Source organism: Tauraco erythrolophus, chromosome 22, assembly GCF_009769465.1.
Source record: "Tauraco erythrolophus isolate bTauEry1 chromosome 22, bTauEry1.pri, whole genome shotgun sequence".
NCBI classification, from domain to species: Eukaryota; Metazoa; Chordata; class Aves; order Musophagiformes; family Musophagidae; genus Tauraco; species Tauraco erythrolophus.
The window spans coordinates 10,632,689-10,652,881 of record NC_141486.1 but is presented as its reverse complement, the minus strand read 5'-3'; the positions used below and the strand labels follow the sequence as shown (position 1 = coordinate 10,652,881).

General features: G+C 43.7%; 2 protein-coding genes across 2 annotated transcripts; one reads left to right on the top strand and one right to left on the bottom strand.

The window, feature by feature from the left end:
• Positions 1–2,798: 2,798 nt before the first annotated feature.
• On the bottom strand, positions 2,799–16,471 carry MORN5 (MORN repeat containing 5). The gene is made up of 5 exons (XM_086625292.1): positions 16,422–16,471; positions 16,199–16,346; positions 15,760–15,871; positions 14,722–14,853; positions 2,799–2,878 (listed from the first exon to the last, which is right to left on the bottom strand). The coding sequence occupies exons 1-5, from the start codon at positions 16,466–16,468 to the stop codon at positions 2,799–2,801; spliced, it is 519 nt and encodes a 172-aa protein (XP_086481418.1). The 5' UTR covers positions 16,469–16,471.
• A 140-nt stretch (positions 16,472–16,611) lies between these two features.
• On the top strand, positions 16,612–18,791 carry NDUFA8 (NADH:ubiquinone oxidoreductase subunit A8). The gene is given in 5 exon segments (XM_086625195.1): positions 16,612–16,683; positions 16,779–16,942; positions 17,910–18,007; positions 18,010–18,074; positions 18,544–18,791. Coding segments are annotated over 5 exon segments (516 nt in total). The 5' UTR covers positions 16,612–16,632; the 3' UTR covers positions 18,682–18,791.
• The last annotated feature ends 1,402 nt before the right edge of the window (positions 18,792–20,193 follow it).

Here is a 20,193-nt window from a genome sequence, read left to right as displayed (position 1 = left end):
AGCGGAATACGACCGAACCGTGCCTGAGGAACAGAAGACGGGAATCCATCCGTTGCATAACTTGTTTTCGATTCGAACTGTAGATACATGTGTTTTTCCCTCTGGGAGATCCTGGATCAATCTCCAGCAGCGGCGGGTGGTGGGCAGCCGTTCCCTCCGGTTTGGCCAGTCCACGTTGCACACGCGGCAAGCCTGCTCCTGCCCGTGCCTCGAGCTCCGTGTGACACCGACGGCCGGAGACGCGGCTCCAGCTAACTGGGAGGCACGCCGGCCCACTCTGACTGCATGGGGAACAGTGTGGGGAGCTGTGGGTGTCTGCTGAGGTGGCCACCAAGATCTCTTGGTTTGAGAAGTAACTGAGTACACGCATGCATTTGGTATTTGTTGGAACAAATATATATATATATACACTCACACACCTCTCTATATGTGTGTGTATATACATATTTTAAACAATACAGAGAGAGACCAAGCGATAGTAATTCCACGGACAGTTAGGCCAGTATTCTGTCTGATTGCAGCCAGCAGCTCCATCCCCAATTTAAAATAACATTTGAAAGGAGAGAAGAAATTAAGTCTGCAAAGTATTATTGTCACCTCGTGACGCGCAAATAACCGTTTCCGTTCCGAGAAGGCGCTCCACAGACCCGGTGGGGCTGGATCTGCTGTGCAGAGGTGGCCCCTCGGGGAGGGGACCGTCACGAGTTGCAGGGGTTTTGTCCTTGTCCGTAGCGAGGAGCGCGGGGCGAGCGGTCCCTTTGTTGGCCGTCGGAGCGTTTGGAGCCGCGAGGTCGAAGCGGATCGCTGCGTCCGCGCGCGATGGCCGTGAGATGCTGGGGGTGGTCGGCAGGGTCGCTTGTGCTTGGGCATCCTAACGATGGTTTAGTTGTGGAATTAGTGCCATAAATGAGTGGGTAGCTAGTTCATTTAAGACTGAAGGAGAGACTTCAGGCTATAACTTGACCTGACATCCCACAGTACTTGAGATTTCCACAACTGTTTTGTTGAGGGAGGAAACGGTTCGATGCATTTCTTGTCTGTCTCGGCGGCGCAATGAAAGGGAAACTATTAAATAGGTATCTGCTAAATCCCAACTTAGTTACTGATCAAAAAAAACCCCACTTGTGAAACGTACTGTCTGTCCCGGCGATTTGGCAGGAGGGGGTGCACGGCAGCGGGCACCGGCAGCGCACGCACGGCTCTGCGGGGCACGCCGACTTGCCACTACCCACGGGGCGATGTGTCCCGCGCAGCCCCACGCTGGGCACCTGCCCCTGTAAGCAGCCAGGAGCAGCTTTGCTAATTCAGAAATCAGGCTCTATTTATATTAAGCTCAAATTGTTTGCAAAAACTGGAAGCAATTCAGCTTGTGCAGTTTTAGAGCTAATTATGTGTATGGAAAATACTCGACTGTACCAAGAATGTAAGAAATCCTCTAATTTATTCAATACATTGTTTCACAACATATTTCACACTGACTGTTGCCACTGAACCAAACCTTATCTCAGGTCATTTGCATTCATCTCCTGTCTGTAGATTTAAAAAAAAAATAAAAATAAAATCATTCTCATTTTCCTAGTTTATTCAGTAATTGCCAAAAGGGTTCTGGTGCAGGGATGCAGACTCCACGTACTAAACTTTTCCAGTTGCTATTTACAAAACCTCTCGCAGACAAAATCCCACGAAGATAGCCAGTGAAGGACTTTTCATGAAGTTTAATAAGGTAACTAAATATGGCTAGGGTCTGAAAGTGGAACGGTTTACAGTTTTATCACCGATATTTTTTTTTCGGCTCATGCTGGTTAGCCCCCATGCCCGAGGTAAAGGTGCTTACACGACTCACCAGTTGGGACAGGGGAGTGGGAACCAATCCTGCACTACTATCAGCGATATCTCTGTAGGATGCCAACTATAGACACATCGGTTTTATTTCATCCGCCAACCATTTTGTTGTAGCATGTTGCAATTCTGCATGTCTTGGCTACAATGGTTAAAAAAAAATTCTCTGAATGAGTGGACAGTCAAGACTAATATTTATTTTAAAAAAAGTAAAACTAAATTGTAAGCACTTTTTTGTAAAACCAATGTCTGTTTTGTTACATACTTTTAATGTTGTGCTTTGTAAATGTCTTATTTGTGTAATAAATAAAGTTAATGCAAGTAGAAGTGCTGGCACTTACATCCAGAAAATGATGTAATTCCATTTTATTTTATTTTTAAATACTTTCTGGCTTACTAATCAAGCAGCAACCCACCCAGTTTTCCTCTTTTATTATTTTGTTAAACTCTGGCTTCAGGAGAGTTCAACAAACGTTCGTAGTAAATGGATATAATTTCCTAGTTAGCAAACCAGTCATTAAAGAATACCTCTGGTGTACGTTATTACAATGATCAATCAATATCAAAGTACTGAGCAAAAAGAGAGGAAAGGAATTCACCAGGACAGCTAACTAAAATCTGGGAAAATAATGTTGATTAAGATGGATTTGAATGACTTCAACACTGAATCTGAGGCACTCTTTTTAACAAATTGTTTTCAGGCTTAATAACGTGTGTATATACTACACTACACACCTCTCAGGAATAGTATTGTGAGTACAGTCTGCTTTTTTTTCCATGGCTTTTTCTCAGCATGACTGATTAAATGATTATTTCCATTTTTGTTTGTGCTGACAAAGATGACAAAAAGATTATATTCCTGTAGAGGGAAAGGGTGAGACAAATCCATCAGGACAAATTAGATTTATTGTGAAGCAGATTACCTGCTTTGGAATATTATCGTCTAGCGAAAGCTGTTTTCATGGTTTCGGTTTATGTTCAATTGTTTCATCCCAAGCTTTCCGGCAGGTCCGAATGATCCATTCATGCTCATCATCAGCTAAAAGGGAGATAAAGAAATGCCAAATATTACCGCGTCAGGTCTGCTCTTTGCGTCACTAGGGTCCCGCTCAAACGAGCAATTTTTCCTTTGAGAAATAAATCCATTTTTTGCCATTGGCATCTCTTGGAACACGCTTTTTTGCTTCTTTGAAAGATTGTGTGCTGTTGTGTTGGAATTTGTCAAGGCAGGAGGTACTGGATCTATGGCAGTGGCTGATTATTTGCCTGTTTGATAAGATCAGCTTGGGCAGAACTACGAGATTTACACGTATATATTCTGGTTTTTGACTTTTTGGCAGGAGATGTGCAGGGCATATGTTGAAACTACCAGAAATGAAGATACACGTTTTTTAAATGCTATGTCTGTGTTGCTTGTTGTTTTATGAAAAGTGAAGGTAAAGAAAAATCTACAGTCAAAACCTAGGTTCTTGTCTTCCAGCTTTTCTTTCAGTGCTGTTTTTGAAATGTACATTATGACAAGTATCGACAAGCTGATATAGTGGCTGATAGATGTATTTTAGCCCATCTTCTGTGTCCCTTGTTAGTATTCATGTCTGTCATGGTTATTCTCAGAGCATAATGACAGTGTGGAAAGTAAAAAGATCAAAGACAATGTAGGGAAAAACAACTGTCCAGCAAAGTTTGAATAGAAATTTTGTGTACGGTTACAAGAAAATAAGTTGGCAAATGTTAAGTTGTGGCTTCTTAAATCTAGGGATTTAAATAGTCTTGTCTCCAAAAAGCATTCTGCAGCTTTTTCTTTTGTGTTTGTGTAGGGGAAAAGAGATCTGTGTAGTAGACCAGGAAAAACAAACTTCAAAAAGCCTTGAAAAAAATCAAAGTATTACTTAAAACAATACCTGTATTTATTTTTATATAAATGAAATGTGTTAGAGCTGCTTCTTGTGTTTACCGCTGTCTTAACAAATTCACGTTAGCTGCTTGTGATGTGTGCGTCTAACCTGCCTCCATCTAAATTTTAAGGGGTTTGTAGCAGCCCCTACTACCTGAAAGAGGAGGTGATTGCAAGAAGGATGGAGCCGAGGGGGCGGTAGTCCTGGTGTTGTGACCATCACTTGGTGTAGCACATAATCCCGTTTATTTATGCAGCTGCCCTGCCCAGCTGGGCACCCTGCTTGGGTGGGTCAAAATCGATGGAGAAGGAAGCATGTTGCTTCTAAGGAGTCAAATTTTCATGGAGATCTTTTGACTGTAGAGTTGGACTTTTAAGTCAAAGTGACATAGTAGTATTTGACATGCAAAAGGCAGGAAGGTCCTGGGAATGAAGTTGTGCTGATCTAAGAGGTGAAAGTTCACAGAAGGGTATGTGACAAATTAGGTCTGATGCACAAGTCTTCAAGCTTGGGGGTGAATCTTACTGATTGCGGTGGGTTTTGAATCGTTCGCTTTGTTTTCCCTTTTTTTATTATTCCTTTTTTTTTTTTTTTCATGCTACCCTCCCCTTTTTCTCATTCCTGCCCGAGTTGAGCGCAGGCCTTCGCTTCTCCTAAGGTGCTGCTCACACGCAGCTCTGTTGGCAAAAGCAGGCGTAAGGAAAGCATGTGCCAAGGCATTCGTCCATTGTCTGACTGGCAGCACCTGGATGCCACCCGTGACAACCGGTAGTCAGAAAGGCGGGTGAACCATGGGTGGTTTGCCCTTAGAGCCCGCTCTCCAGTTTGCTCTGTGCGCATGGTCACCGGTTTCCAGACCAAGTGCTGGCTCGTGCCTACTGACCCCCTTCTCACTCCCGCTCACGGGTGCTGGTTTGCAAGAGCTCAGGGTCGGTGCCGAGCGCCCACCTCCGAGCCGTGCCCCGGTGACGGTGCGTGGGCTGGAGAACACGCTGGTGCTGCCATTGTCCCAACAGCTCAGCCCGTAGCTTGCTTTACTGACTGAAAATGGTCACCGTTTGGATAGAAGAGCTAAGTTCAATCCCTTCCACGTTTCACCGAGATGATCTCTTTTTTCTTCCCTACGCCTATGAATCAGTAGGTCCGTAACAAAACACTCTGTTAATGGCACGTTTCTTATTCCAGTACAAACTAGGGGAAAAAATATGCTGAAAAATATGCTAAAAAGGAAATTAAAAAGATGAGCGCTGAATCTCGCTTAAAGACCGTGCAGTCCTCACAGAGGCGGAGATTCCACTGCGGGCTGCAGCAGGAATGCAAATGTGGTCCTTAAGCTTTCTTAAAAACAACATCAAAGCCATAATCAATGTGCTGCCTTTTGTTCTATGCTCTAGGTGTTCCAGCACCAGAATGATGTGATCACGTGAGCCTCGGCTATCACAGATATTGTCCAGCCTGGGTATCTCTGTGATTTTAGCTGGAATTGCCTTAACTAAAAAAAACCCAAAAAACAACAGTTTATCATAGCTCATAATAACTGCAAGAAAATGAAACTTTATTTCTGCCACGGTGAAGGAACAAACAAAACTTACACACGCTATAGATAATCACCACTATCTCACTGGTATTTGGGTACAGATATACATGGCTCACCTGAGTACCAGAAATAATCAGCCTGCCTTCCTGGTGAGAAATCTGCAGCACTCAGCTGAGCATTGAGGGTATAAGCACGAAGAAAGGCAGGTGCTAACTTGGCTTCCTAGAACTGGTTTCCAGCATGCCCCTGGTTCGCCTAGATTGGTTCCTTCTGCACTCTGGGTTTTCACGGGCTCCCAGGAAAGCACAAGGCAGGTTGCTCTGAGGATTTTAGCCTCCCTGGCCCCATCCCAAAAATGTCTTGGTTCATGCAGCGACCTGATCCCACGCAGACCAAATACACGTCCACAAGCACTGCTTAACTTGCTTATAGTTTAATCAGATGTAAAATTCGAGCGAGCTATATGAATTTCAACTTTGTGTATGAAAAGGAAAAACAGATGTAATCACTTGGTATTGCAGAAAATAACCTGAAGCAAATCCCTAGGACTGCCATCCAACCCAGCGTACCGCGCTACTGCTCCTTGGTCTAGGTGAGGGGAAACGAAAGGATTGATCCAGCACAGCGAGAAGAACCACAAACCCAGAGATGCGAATGGCTCCAGGGCGAGCTATGCGAGAAGAGGCAGGGAAATATTAGAATGTAAAGAGTTAAGCTATGGTAAAACATACTTTTGCTACACTAAAGAAGACTGGTTGATAATTACTGTAGTTTTAGGGCTATTTGAATCAGTGCAGCTGCAACCTCTTCAGTAGTAACCCCTGAAACAAGACAAACTGGGTTTATTGTACTGAACAAGTCTTAAAGCTCCTCCCTGATTGTTAGTAATTGGCAGCAATGGACTTAACAGCCTCTTGACTACCCTTTTTACACTCTACCTGACTGTGCAGCTAACAATTTAAATCACAGATGCCGATCCTTCTTTGTGGCAGCTGCTTGTTAACTACACGTTCCTCTTTTTCTGTCACTGGCTGCTTCCATAACCCTGCAACACCAGGGTTAGATTGGAGAATCACATTTCATCAATATTTAAAATGGAATTAAACCTTGAAGTTTGATTAATGCTACCGGATAGTGAGTTGTAATTACTATTTGCAAATTGCAATTGTTTGAATATGTTAATATGATTGTCTAAGCACATCTTCACCTTCAGAAGTAATTTTCCCTTTAAAAAAGATTTGAAAAAAATACAAACTCTTTAATCAGTGATAAATTATCACCCTGTGCACAATTAGGTAGTATGGGGTTCTTCGTGTTGTGTGCTGAATTTTGTGTCAGCAGATCTATCTTTAAAAGTTTATCTATTTTTTTAGATTTTCCTCAGTAGAATATACATTCATGGAACAGACTTTGCTGAACAGGACTAACCATGTTGATATTTGAAGGTAAAAAAAAAAGAAGGTTTGTCTGAAAATTTTATTGCCATCTGGTGTATCCCTGTTCAGTTAGTAAATGTTAACAAGTTATTTCTTCCAAAGTTAGCGAAATACAGTGATTATTATTATGACATATCATTGAAATCTTGAAATGGAGACAGATAGCGAGAGACCTTAATGGATGAGCTGTTAGAATACATGCAAGTATTGACTGATTCTTTTGAATTATTTTCTTGTGTCTCAATCAAAAATAAGATCAGTTTTCTAGCACCCACAAAATGTATTTTGAATATTGTGGGCCAGATCCCAAGCCAGCCCAAACTGGGATAGCTTCTCTTTTATTTTTGTAATTAATTCAGGCTGTTTTCATTAAGCAGGCAGAGGCGTTCGGAGCCAGCCCTGGTAGCCACCTGCACGACCGATCCCCAGAAACAGCATCTGCCCACAGTAGATGATTAAAGGGGGTGCAAGCCCTACTGATCTGCTGTTGGACACTGTCTACACAGGCAACAGGTCAGTGTGGGTAGAGTCTTTTTAGGCAAATAAGACCCAACTAAATCTGTTGGTTGGGCTCTGTAAGAAGCCTGTTTCAAAATCAGTGCTTCTCAAGAAATAATTGCTTTGCAAGTTTCTTCCTTGTTTTGGTTGGCTTTAGGGGAAGCTCCAAGCGCCAGCAAAGTCCAAACAGGGGCATGTCAAAAATGCTGTCAGGTGTATTCCATGGTGAGCTCAAACTGCAGCCCACTTAAATCAGTGGATTTCTGCTCAACATCTCTGCAAAATGAAACCACTTGTCTAATTTTCAATGTTCAGTCTAAAAGTAGTGGCAGAAGAGACTTCCCAAACTACACACTCCAGATTTATCTCTCAACCAGGATTAGAAACAGCTGAAAATTCAGGGTGGGCTTGCTGCAGGGTGCTTCCAAGGGACAACTTGAAAACACACTCTAATTTAGGTGCGTTTAATCTTCCTCTATTAAATGCATATTGCAAAGTTTAGAATTATTCCCTTCTAGCTATCGCGTTTCTGTGTTGCTTCTGGAAACCTCAGCTGTGAGGGACCTCTTAGGACTCTGACTGCTCGGGTGTCCGCCACGATGCAGAGCAGAGACAGTCAGCAAACAGCAGCATTGTCATGTAGGCTTCTGGACTTGCCCTCTCAACTAGTGCTTTCCCAGGAAATCACCTAGAGATGTGCAGGAAGATGTACTGCCTTGAAATTAGAATACCTAGTGCCTTACTCAGCAAAAAACCCCACGCTGTTCACCTTAAAAACCTTGTCCAACTCTGTGTTAGGTCTTCATACTGCACTTTGTAGCTGTATGCATTCCTGGTGTCTTAAAGGCTTTGTCTACACTGGAGGCCTGATGCATCCCTTGATGCACTCCAAAATTCACATCTTTGGCTCCTGCCTCTGCCCAAAGGCGAGTTGGGACCAGACGTGCGTGGGCATCGTCCCTTCCTTCACTCTCGCTTCTGTTAAAGGCCATGTGAGCAAGGAGGGAAGTAGCTGAGCCCTGGTGTGTCCCTCCACCAGGGCAGTCGGAGGCTCCCGCGGACCCTGAGGACACAGCCATGTGGTAGGAGCAGCTTTCCCTGACGATGGTTTCTAAGAGAGTGTGTTTACAATGGACAATCCTTTAACAAGAGCTGAGTTTCCTCTCTGTTTGCAGAGGGCCGAGCACACACAGACCATTGTAAACAACAATATCATTTAATTCTTTCGCGTGCCTGACTCCTCCCATCACCCGCAGCGCAGTTTATCATGTTCTTCCACTACACAATGACAATCACATGAGATAGCATCTCAGCCACGGATCTGCCTGGCACACCCCTTTCATTTCCACTGTCCTGTCCAAAGCCCTACCACCACTTTTCTTACTGCACCTGACCACACCAATGTCAAGGCTGGCAAGAAAATGGAAAATAAGTTTTCAATTAACCTTTGTTTCCACCCACAAGTTCTCGCTCTTCCATTTACTTTTAATTACTGTAATTCCAAAATGGCCCCCAAATGAACTTTCCATCTCTTGTAAAACTTGTTTCCACATGAACTGTATAGTTGAATATAAGTGCCTGTAAGACTCGGGTATAACCTATCCAATGGATTCACAATGGGATGGCTAGCACACAAACAAAGTTGTTATTCTTGGCATGCCACTATTTGGAACTGAAACTTTCACAGTTTTCAAAAGTATTTTAAGACCAGGAAACCACAAGGAACAATATATCTGCAAAAGCTATAGCTACTGAAATTACTGTAGTGACTTGCATCGTGATGCCTATATTAATACTACCATTGTTGGTTTTGGTAATGAATATAAATAATATTGGTTCAGAATCTGTTTTACTGAATGGAGGATATTTTATATTGAAACATGTAAACCAAATTTAACCTAAAACTATTTTCTTGATTACGTGGATGAGAAGTCTCCAACTATCTCTGTCACCTGAGCAGACTTTGACATTGAGTAAGACATATTAAGTATATATTTTGCAATGGCCTTCAAAATGCGCCTGATCTTAACACATTTCTATATAAAAAGATACAAAAAGAGCACAAGATGGGTAGGAGAATTGGTCCAACATTTTAAAAAGTGTTTAGGGTAGAGTAAGAATAGACATGAAGCTACTTCTCATAGGAGTCTGGGATTTTCTCTTTAAACGAAGCAGACTCAGTCTCCTGCCATCTCCACTTCAATACTCAGTCATTCGCCTTGCCCACTCAGCAGCCCATAATTTGAAACTAGCTGATGTTCTGCCTCTCCTTCTTCTAAGATTTGGCTCCTCAAATAATTTATTTGTTAAGCATTGGAGATTATTTAGATTGAAAGCTCTCACATTGGGACAAAAGCTATCTGAAAAATAGGAAGAGATAGATGAGCGACACTTGGAAGATCCAGATCAAAGAGCTATAATGCAATTTCTAACTTTCCTCTTAATGTATTATTTTTCAAATCTTCTGACTGTCACAGAAGAAGCGAGTCTGGAAAGCAAGTACCAGAAAACTAGAATTGCATGAATGTGGGCAAAAAACGTATGGCCCGGGACTAGATGCAAGAGAAAAAAAGTATATAGGAGGTGGAGGAGACAAGACCAAAAAGTGAACTCGTACAGACTTGTGTAGAGGTTTGTGGGCAAAGAAAACAAGCTGTGTGCCATGGCAGAGACAGGCACATTTCTTGCAATGGCATTTTGGAGGCATATGAATCAAAGAGGCCAGAAAGAGGAGGCGGCAGTAAAAAGGACAGGCACTCCAGCTGTTGCAAGAAAAGCAAAGGGCTACTCACACTCGTATGTTCTACTTTTGTAAAGGGAGAGTAGTATTGGCTGTCTGCTTTACAAAACCCTGTTTTCAGAAATAAGTTTGTCAGCCAAAGTAAAGGGAAAAAGATCAATGGATTGCAATAAACGGCATTTAACATAAAATGAGTAAAATTTACGATTCACTTAACTTGTTAAATGCTAAAAAATCAGCAAACAATAGACACAATTTGTTTTGTTCAGAGCCCAGAGGTAGAGACCAAATCCTCTAAATTAATTTCTGCAAAAGCTGTTTTTTTTTTCCCAAACAGGTCTGGATCCTATTCGTTGTAGAATATACTGATTACCAACTATTTTTAAGAGCTTTACACAAACATTATTTCTTTTGTTGTGTGAAATGCAGAATCAGCCATCTGGCAAATGCCCCAGAGCTAAAATCTTTTACATGACATATAATTCAAAATGATTAAATATACAACAGAAAATAGCTATAGCATTGCACTTAAAATAGCATGAACTTTTACTGCCGATCAAAACTGATTTCTTTAGCTTAACAAGTATCCAAAGAACAATTATTTGAAGAGCTTTTAAGAGTTTCAATATGTAGGGACTAAACCTCATCTAAATTCAGTATCTTAAGTCAAATAAAAAAGAAACAAATGTACAAAAGATTAAATGGTCCTGCGTTGTAAGTAGACATTTAAATCTATGGGAAGCTAAATTCATTCGAACAAAAATACTATATTCCCTCTGTACGTGTATTGCTGGGGCTTTCCTCTCCACTGCTAAGGGCATCTGCCAAAACAACTCGTACATTCTTAGGCAATGACTAGGGACCAGCCTGGAATCATCCACTCCCTCCAGCATCAGAACGGGCAATTTCAAAGAAGAACGGGGAATAAAGCTCCGTGCGTGCTCCCTAAGCGCAGTCAATCTTTTTTCCTGCACCACGGTCGACTTTAACTTAAACTTGCTGTCTTTTTTCCAGAAATACTCCAGGCCTGAAAAATTGCCAGGTCCTCATCCCACACCCAATTCTCCAGTAGTTTATGAGAAAGAGCATGCAAACATCTGCGTGTATTTGGGGCACAGGAGGGTAGGTACAGAAATATTACCCTGGGTAATTATTGAGTGGTTATGGCTCCGTTTCTCAACTACATTTTTCAGACAAGTCAAAGTCTGCGTTTCCCAAAAAGCACTTGGTGTAAGTCAGATCTGAGTTTTAAGACAAAAAAGACTAAATGTAGGAGATCTATCTCATGGATTTGCACACTTAGATAAACCTGAAATGGATGAATACATGACTGCTTCTAAATTCTTTCAGACCAAGCGTGAGAACCTTCATCCCAAGGTAACAATACGAGGAAACTGTAAGTCTGTGATTATTAAAGCTTAGAATTAAAATGGTTTCACACCCTTGCCTGTAGAGTTGGGTCAGCCTCACAACCGAGGAACCTCAGACGTTCTAAACTCAGACTTTTCTAAGCTATAACAAAATAATGTTCTTGAATCTTGACCTTTTCAGCTCATAATGACTCCTGAAGCAGCAGGATTTTTCCTGCTGCTTTTTACGTGACTTTCAGGCTTGTAGAAATCCTAAGCTGATTGCTGGCTGGCTTGGGGTTGCAGCAACACCAAGAACTCTCCTCTTAATAAGACACTTATCCTGGTTTTCTGGGCCTAATCCTGCTCTTAATAACATGCATGTTAATTCAGTTACCTGACTGAGCTTTCAGTGTAAAGGCTTCGTGTCTTCCTGGTCTTGATGTTACATGAAGAGATCCATACATTTCAGGTAATCTTGACTACAGTACAGAAAGTTACCCTGTGCACCATACACATCCTAATCAAACCTGAAGATGGAATATGAAAGTAGTAGCACAAATATTCTTGTATTACAAAGAGCAAAAGCATGTTTTAAATTATTTAACCCATCCTTTGGAGAACCACAGGAGAAACAGAGCAGTTTTCATCAGAAGTATCTTTGCTTTTCATCAAAAGTGGGGTGACCCAGGCAATCTCCTATCATCTTTTCCATCTCAGTAGAACAAAATTTCTATTTTTGATGGTATTTTCTCTTCAAAAGCTATGCACCTCTCTGATATTCAGAGGCCCTAAAACGAATGTCGCTGCTTTTCTTGTACCTCCCTGCTTTGCATTAAACATAACATCATGTATTTTCTACTATTCACTGAAAAACTGGGAAATCCTCCCATCTTTCTATTGACCAAACTCTGTTACAAAGGTGCCAGGAGTCCTATTTCTGGGAAAAAAAACCCAATGTGATACTCCTAGTGAAATTTCTGGGGCAAGGCACAGGGAAGTAATACCCCAGTGAAACAGGAGTCTGGTCCCAGTATCTATTCAAAATAAACAATGTATCTTCTTACAAATGAGCATTCCTATTCTTATTTATGTGTCCAATTTTGTGTACTTCACAATACTGGAAAAAAAGAAAAGATTGAAGAACACATGGAGAATCAAGAGAAACTTGAGCATCCCCAAGGAAACAGAGGTTTAGGGATGGAGTAATAACTGCAAGATTGTAATGAGAATTTGGAAAACTTTGCCAGATAAAAGCGTACAACAAAGCTGTTGCTGTCATTTCGTTCCCTGGGCCTGATTATGTTTTCACGATGGGCCTTTGCACTGCTCGAACAGTAAGAGCTCTTTAAGTAAATGAGTATCAGACCTCCACGCTAGCGAAACGCAGGGCTTGCCAAATCTGGCAGCAGTCTCTACGGGACTCCACATGCCCTCATCTCGACAAAGTGCGGTGGAAACAACCGCAGTCGTTTCAAATGGTGTCTCTTCTCCTCTGGAACGGTACCTGGATGCTGGCAGTCTGGAAGCAAGGCAGCGCCGAGGCTGTCGCACGCTCCTCTTCCAAAAAACAGCCAAGAAACAATCAGAAATGGCTCCATAATAGGGCTGGGGTGAAAGGGGAGAGCTGGAGCATTCGGCAAGGCTGCTGCCAGCCCCGAGGAAGATAGTGGCGTTTTGGTAAACCTGTCAAGCTGTTGTAAGAGCTTCCTGAATGCTTCCTACCATCTGCTTTTGATGCTTTCAAGACTTGGCTGGAAGCCTGGAGGTTTTCCTGCTCCTTCCTGCCCAACCTATAATGGAGTAATTCTGGATCTGTTCCCTGTCATCCCAGCCTCTTCCTCAGTTTCTTCTGCTTACAGCTGGGTTTTTTTAAATATTTTTTTTTTTTACTTTACTGCGGTGGCCTTGTGCCCTGAATCGTCTCTCCTGGGGCGGCAAGAGTTCCTCTGATGTTGAACAAGTGCCGGGTTTTTCAATTGTGTTCATGTTCTTGAGAGGAAGGGTCTGGCCTACATGACACATTCCTTCTTCGCGCTCACATCAACAAGTTTAACTTTGTGTCCCGGGCTCTCGACGGAGCGGCCACACAAAGCACATCTCCAACAACTCCCCAGACTGCACGCTGCGCCGCTCTGGGTAGCGAATATTGATTGATATAATTTGTAGGGGTTGAGATAAGTGTCATAAAGGACAATGAGTTCAAAGAACAGATTAAAAAACAATAAATTGAATTCCAAGGCGTTCCCTCCTGTACTAATCTGTGTAGGTTCCTGTGTTTTGGAAAGCATGTTGCTTATCTTCCTCATCAGTAGGCCCACTGCATTCCAGTATTTTGGATCAATGCCATTTGTAATAATCTAGATCAGTTTTTATTCAACGTTTATAAAACAGGCCATGTATCATAGGGTATATTTTATAGCAGATGGTATCTCAAATTCATTTCACCCCCCCTCCACTTCCCTCCTCCAATATCACAGCACATACTTAGGAAAGCTCTTGAAAGTAGAGCTGAGCAGAATTTTTTCCAACAAATAGTAAATTTGCTGAAAAAGGGAGTTTCCAAGCAACAAAATTGTTAAACAGTGGCACACTGAAATGAAATGTTCTGTCTTCTAGAAAAAAAACACAGGTCTTGCAATTTGTACATTTGGAAAAAAAAAAAAAAAAGTGGGGTGGGTGGTTGCTTTCAGAAATCATTTTCATTTAAAAAAAATCTCCACTAAAAACATAAACGTTAAATAGCCAGAACGCAAAGTGTTTGTTTCAGGTCAGATTACATGTTTTGAGTTACCCCAGTGTCAAATGTTTGTCACAGCTCTTCCGTGTGCTTTTCATTTGAAAAGTTTCTCTTTTGGTTTGATGAGAACTAATTTCTCCTAAGGCTTATTAATTTGGGGAGTTATCCACAAGACCCAATATTTGCCAGACTGCACAAAACGCAGCTCAATGAGGTGACAAGAACGTTTCCTGTTCAGCAAGGTGTTTACACAGAGCCCTAAGACTCATTTCAATAAAATGGACTATTCTAACATCTAAAGATAAGCACATGCTTAAGCACTTCGCTGGTTCACAATGCAGAATTTATTAGCTTTCAGGATCAATGCTGTACACCTTACAACCACTCCCTTGCTTGAGAATGGAAGAGATTGAAGATTTTCCTGAGATTAACATACCAAACGGTAATAAAATATATTTATTCATATCTGCTTGGGAATACTTCATTGTAGTTTTGCAAAATGTGATTTATACAACTCTGGGGATACATAAATCACTGATAAAAATAACTAAGTAAAAAAATTATTTTAGCTCAGTGGTAACAGAATCAAATCATGGACTTTTTTATGTTTTAGCTTTAATCACACATCCTAGAAGATGCCAGGAATAAACTCATTTTAGTTTACCTTGCAGAAGAAGTTAATCATACCTGCGTTTCTCAGAAACCTGAGTTCGTAGTCAACAATAACTCTGGTTTCAGGATTATAGAATCCATCACCACAGTCGTAACATCCTTCCGGGATTTTTCTGGGAGGATCCAGATTTGTAAGCTGAGAAATGCCTGAAGAAAAAAAACAAGAGTGTTTGCTTTATTTTGCCTTTTTTTCTTTTTTTTTTGCATTTGTGTCTTTGATCAGGATCACTAATAAATAGTACATCTCCATGGTGTTTGCTATAGAAACCTTACAATAAATCCTACAGAACGTTTTGCCAATTTCGCAAACGGAGAAAATAGAAATGGGAAAATCCATACACAAAAAGCATGTGACAAAAAGATATCACTTTGATTTCCTCATTCACAGTCCTGTGATTCAGCCCACAAAGCCAACATTACAAATATGACCCCAAACACCAAAATGGGGCCAGGAGAGTCTTGCTGGCCTCATGGAATAACTACACGTCATTGCTAAAAATTCTATGTATAAAGAAGAGTATTTTCTGTATTACGTTACATATTTTACTCACTTGTTCCTTATAAATCTCTTTACCTTTCGACTACAGACAAATAATAATATTATAGAAGTCTTGAACAAAAATATAGACTGGACACAAATATTTCTTTTTGTATTTACTAAAAAGCTACGTGAGACAGATGCAATCAAACATTGTTTGATGTTCTGGATGTAAACTAATTGCTTTTCCTCAACTTTTCTATAATAAAAGCACACTGCTAATGCAGTGAAGGTGAAATGTATAAAAGGGTTAATCAGGATAACAAAAGCTGTAGATAACAAAGCCCTGTCCTTCGGGTCATCGCTCAAGAGCCCACGCCATGGATGCAACGCTGCGTCCTGCGCTGGTGGAAGGTGGTGTCAGCATTCTTCTGGCAGCGTCGTACAGTCGGCTCCTGAAATTAGCCAGAGCATTTCTGCTCCATGTTACTCATGTAGCCGAATTAATCTTTCTTAAGCAAAGTTGTTAGTTTAATTCCTTCCAGACTCTTAGGATCGCAAACGCAGCTCAGTACCTGCTGGTTTAAGACCAGAACAGATTTCTGTATAAAATCTTCTGTCGTAGCCGTCACAGTAACGCCATTTTTTATCTTTGTATTCGAGACCATCTGCAAAAGTGTATTTCCCCTGCAAAACATGTTGAAGCACAGAGTTAATAAACATGATGGATGGATTGAGCACGAACACGGCCAGCGTTCCCGCTGCCAGAGCCGCGCGCTAGCGCAGCAGAGCGAGCGCACGGCTCAGCTCCGATGGGAACCGCATCGGCGAGACGCCTGGCCGTGGGCAGCCTCGTCCTCACACGTCTGGTGCGAGACACCGTCCAGGAGGTGAAAATACACGGAAAGCCACGTATTTCACCCCAAAACCCTCCCTGCGGGTGGGCTTTGGGCGGGGGCTGCTCCTCGGAGACAGAGGCCCCTCGGGGCGAGGCACCCCCGCCGCCCGGGGTACCTGCGTGGGCACCCCGCGGTGCCAGACCGCCCAGTATCTGCCGCCGTCGGGGAAGAGCAGCTCCCCCTCGCCGTCAAACATGCCGTCCCTCAGCGCGCCCCGGTACTCGGTGCCCGTCGGCAGCGTGTACGAGCCCCGTCCCTCCATCCTGTTAGAGACACAGCGGTTGTTGCGGTCGGGGGAGGCGGGCGGCCCCGCTCCCCCCGCGCCCCGCCGGGCCCACCTGCCGCGCACGGTGTCCCCGCTGTACCGGCCGCCCGCCACCTCCATGGCGGCCCGGCCCGACGGCGCGGCGCCGTCGCCATGGCAACGCCGGGACACACAGCTCCGCCTCCCGCCGCCCCCGCGCATGCGCGTTGCCCGCTCCCCCGCCGGCGGCGCATGCGCGGGGGCGGCCGGGCGCTGAGGGACGCTCAAGGAGAGGCGCCGCCGCCATGCCCGGCACCGTGCAGGTGCCCTCCTTGGAGGAGCTCGACGTGCCGGAGGTGAGTGAGCGGCCGCCGGGCCCTTCCCCCGCGGGGCAGCGCGGCGGGCCGGCGCCGAGGCGGGCCGCCCGCACTGCCGCTCTGCCCCGCCGCAGGTGAGCGTCAGCTCGGCCGTGCTGAAGGCCGCGGCCCACCACTACGGCGCGCAGTGCGACCGCCCCAACAAGGAGTTCATGCTGTGCCGCTGGGAGGAGAAGGACCCGCGGAGGTGCCTGCGGGAGGGCCGCCGCGTCAACGAGTGCGCCCTCGACTTCTTCAGGTGAGCGGGGGTCCCGGGGGGCGGCCCGGCGGAGCGGAGGCTCCGCTCGGCCCCGGAGGTGTTCCGGGGATCTGCCGGTGCGGCGAGCCCTTGCCGAGCTCTGGTAGTCGAGCGCTGTCAGGCGCTCCGTTTAATTAAAAATACCGTCGCGGACTTCCCAGTCTTTATTCTTGTGTCTTTGACTCTTGGGGATAGAGGCCGTGCCCATTTTATTTGTTTATACGTGAATTTATCCTTTAACATGAAGCGGTGTGGCTTCTGTTCCGGACTAAGCGGCCGAGGTTTTTGTTAGGGTGGCGGAGGAACGCAGGGAGGTGGTGAAAGCCACCTGCTTCTGCACCTTGCAACGGTGTTATGAGAGCCAGGAAACCAACCTTAGCTTGGCACAGTCTGTCCTCTCTGTTTCACAGGCGTGCTACTGTGAAAGCTGCAGTAGATACACCGTTTGCCCCTTCTGACCAAGAGTGTAGATCTGAGGCGTGTGCCAGTATCACGTTCCTAGGTTGCTAGTAAAAGGTGTAGTTTAATTAGCTCAAAGCATGTCCACTTCTAATGTAGCAATTAGTAATCAGAAACCTTTGCCATGAGCGTTTCTTCTTGAGCTTAAGACATCAAATTAATTTGGAAGCCTGAAAGCATTGTCTAAGGTACACTATGTGACTTAGCAAAACAAGCATGTCCTAGGGGGTAGCTGTGCACACCTCCCAAGCCAGAGTACACCTTCCACACACTGGTCAAGTTACGGCTATCCTGACTGGTAGCTACAGTGGTATGAATTTTACTGGTATTGTTTCCAAGTTCTGTTTAATAGGACTTCAAATACTGACTTCTCTGAAGACTTCAAGTGTTGCTGAGAACCTAAAACTACAAAAACACTTTGCCATAAGTTGAAGTTTGAATGAGGAAGAGACAAAAACATTAAAGCTACAACACGTGGTGACTACTTTTTTTCTGCAATCTCTTACAGGAAGATTAAGGTGCACTGTGCAGAGCCATTTACTGAGTACTGGACGTGCATTGACTATACCAACTTGCAGGAGCTCCGTCGATGCCGAAAGCAGCAGGCAGTATTGATAACTGTGTGCTGGAGAAGTTGGGTTGGGTGAGACCTGATCTGGGACAGCTCTCTAAGGTAACTTCATACCGTTTTGGTTGAATAGCCAGATTCTTCTCTCCCTTCTTATGGATGTTTTGTCCAGACCAGGTCTCAAACCCTTCTCCTGGCCAGGTGGTGGTTCATGAACTTGTGGACTTTGCTAGAAGTCAAGACTCTGTTGGCATTCTCCAGAGTTACTTTTCCAGAAGACTTCCACTTTTCTTAGACAATGCCACTTACTGTTATTTTTCTTGCCTTTCCTAGCACACAGACCTTTCCTTTAGGAGTGAAGCTTGCTCACTCCTTGAACTACTCTGTAGCTATGAGTGAAATGCTTCTCCTCTCTTTTTTTTTTTTTTTTAAAAAGTGCTCTGGAGGTAGGAGCTCTCATCAGATCAACAACGTGTGCTTAGTGTCATTTGGTAGTACTTTAAGTTCTGCCTTGATCTAGCTTTTTTATTAAATGCTGTGAGAAGTTGTATAATTTCTTCTTTTTTCTTTCCAGGTTACGAAAGTGAAGACAGACCGTCCTTTGCCTGAGAATCCCTATCACTCTAGAGCTAGACCAGAGCCAAATCCACCCATTGAAGGAGAGCTGAAGCCTTCCCCGTTTGGCAGTAGGCTCTTTTTCTGGCCCTGGTAAAGGGTGCAGACTGAGCTGTAACTCAAGAGCAAAGATGTATTGCGTGCAAATGTAAATTGTCCAGTATGTGTTGGGTATGACTTTAATGATTAAAGAACCCCACACTGTCATGGCTTAGCAGACTTCTTTAAACATACTCACACATCGTAGCAACTAAAAAAAATGTATTTCCCTGTTTTGCACAGTGCAGTCTGCAGTCACATAGCCCTTAGGACCATCTTAACGCTGTTAATGTCAGTTCCTTGGTAGTGGCTTGTCCGAGGTGTAAGTGTGGCTGAGTCTTTGACTGCTGCTTCAATCAGTCAGAAACTGGCACGAGACTTTATTTACTCACTGAGAACACCGTCACTTGGATCAAGGAAACTTTGAGAACAAACAAGTCGTTAATGTCTTCCTTTAGTCCTGCAATGGACAATTGTGCATTTTTTTTCCAAGGGACTCCTCTGTATAGGTTTAACCTAAAAACTGTCTTGGAGCAAGGATTTGGTCTGAATTTGCTAGGTACTGTTTCTGGCATAAAGATCCTCGTTCGACTTACCAGCCACTCATTCCTCGTGCAGCTAGGGTAGTGGCTCCCATTTTTTTATTGGGGGAATACAAGCTACTTCGTCAGAAAAATCACACTACATTTTCGTAAGGAAAAATTGTCTCCTAAAGGGTCTTCCTGGCCCATTAAGCAGCCTAAGAAGGTGACTTGTCTTCTGTCTCTAGGCCCTGGCTCGAGGGGTTTGGGGCAGATCCTTCCCATTGATTCACTGTGATATTCTGTTCGATAGAGGAGTAAATTGGCTTTTTTGAATTTCTCTTTTCTACAATACCTAGAAGTCTTGTGTTTCATGGGAAGTAATCTAGTTTTTCCTCCACTTCCACCCAATAGCAAGAACCTTATTACGAGCGTCAGAAAGAGTTAAGTGACCTTATTTTCACAAAGCTGTGTGCAGTTTAGCTCGCTCTGGGCCGGCGTGTGTAGCTTGAACCGAAGCAAAGACTTGAATAGTGCTTTGCTCCTTGAATAGCCTAGCTGTTACTAGGATCTGAAGATCTACCATCTCCTTGTTTGAGGTAGGATTAAACTGGAATGGGTATGTAGCTGCAGCATGTGTTTCTGATACGTGGAGCGAGAGGGAAAATTGTAGCACGTTTATCTAAAAATAGCTCACGCACTGTGTGGCTGGTGGGTTCTTGCTACTTTCTGCTCGGGTGTGTTGTCTGAAATTCAAAGCAGGTGCTATGACATACGTGTTTGCATTTTAATTTTGCATTTACTGTGCTGTCATAGCAGCTCCTCGTCTAAATCTGTGAGATGGTGTGCACCTTTGCACTTTCTCCTTCCAGATCACTGCCAGCATTTCAGAGCAGCCATCTATTACTGAAGAAAGATAACCCCTCTTCTGCAGAGATGGAAATTAGGACAAGCTTGAGGTCTAATTACATTCAGCTGAGTGAGTGAAATGAGGTTTGGCCAAGTAGAGGATAAATTGTTCTGGGATGTTAACACGTGTCACATCTGAT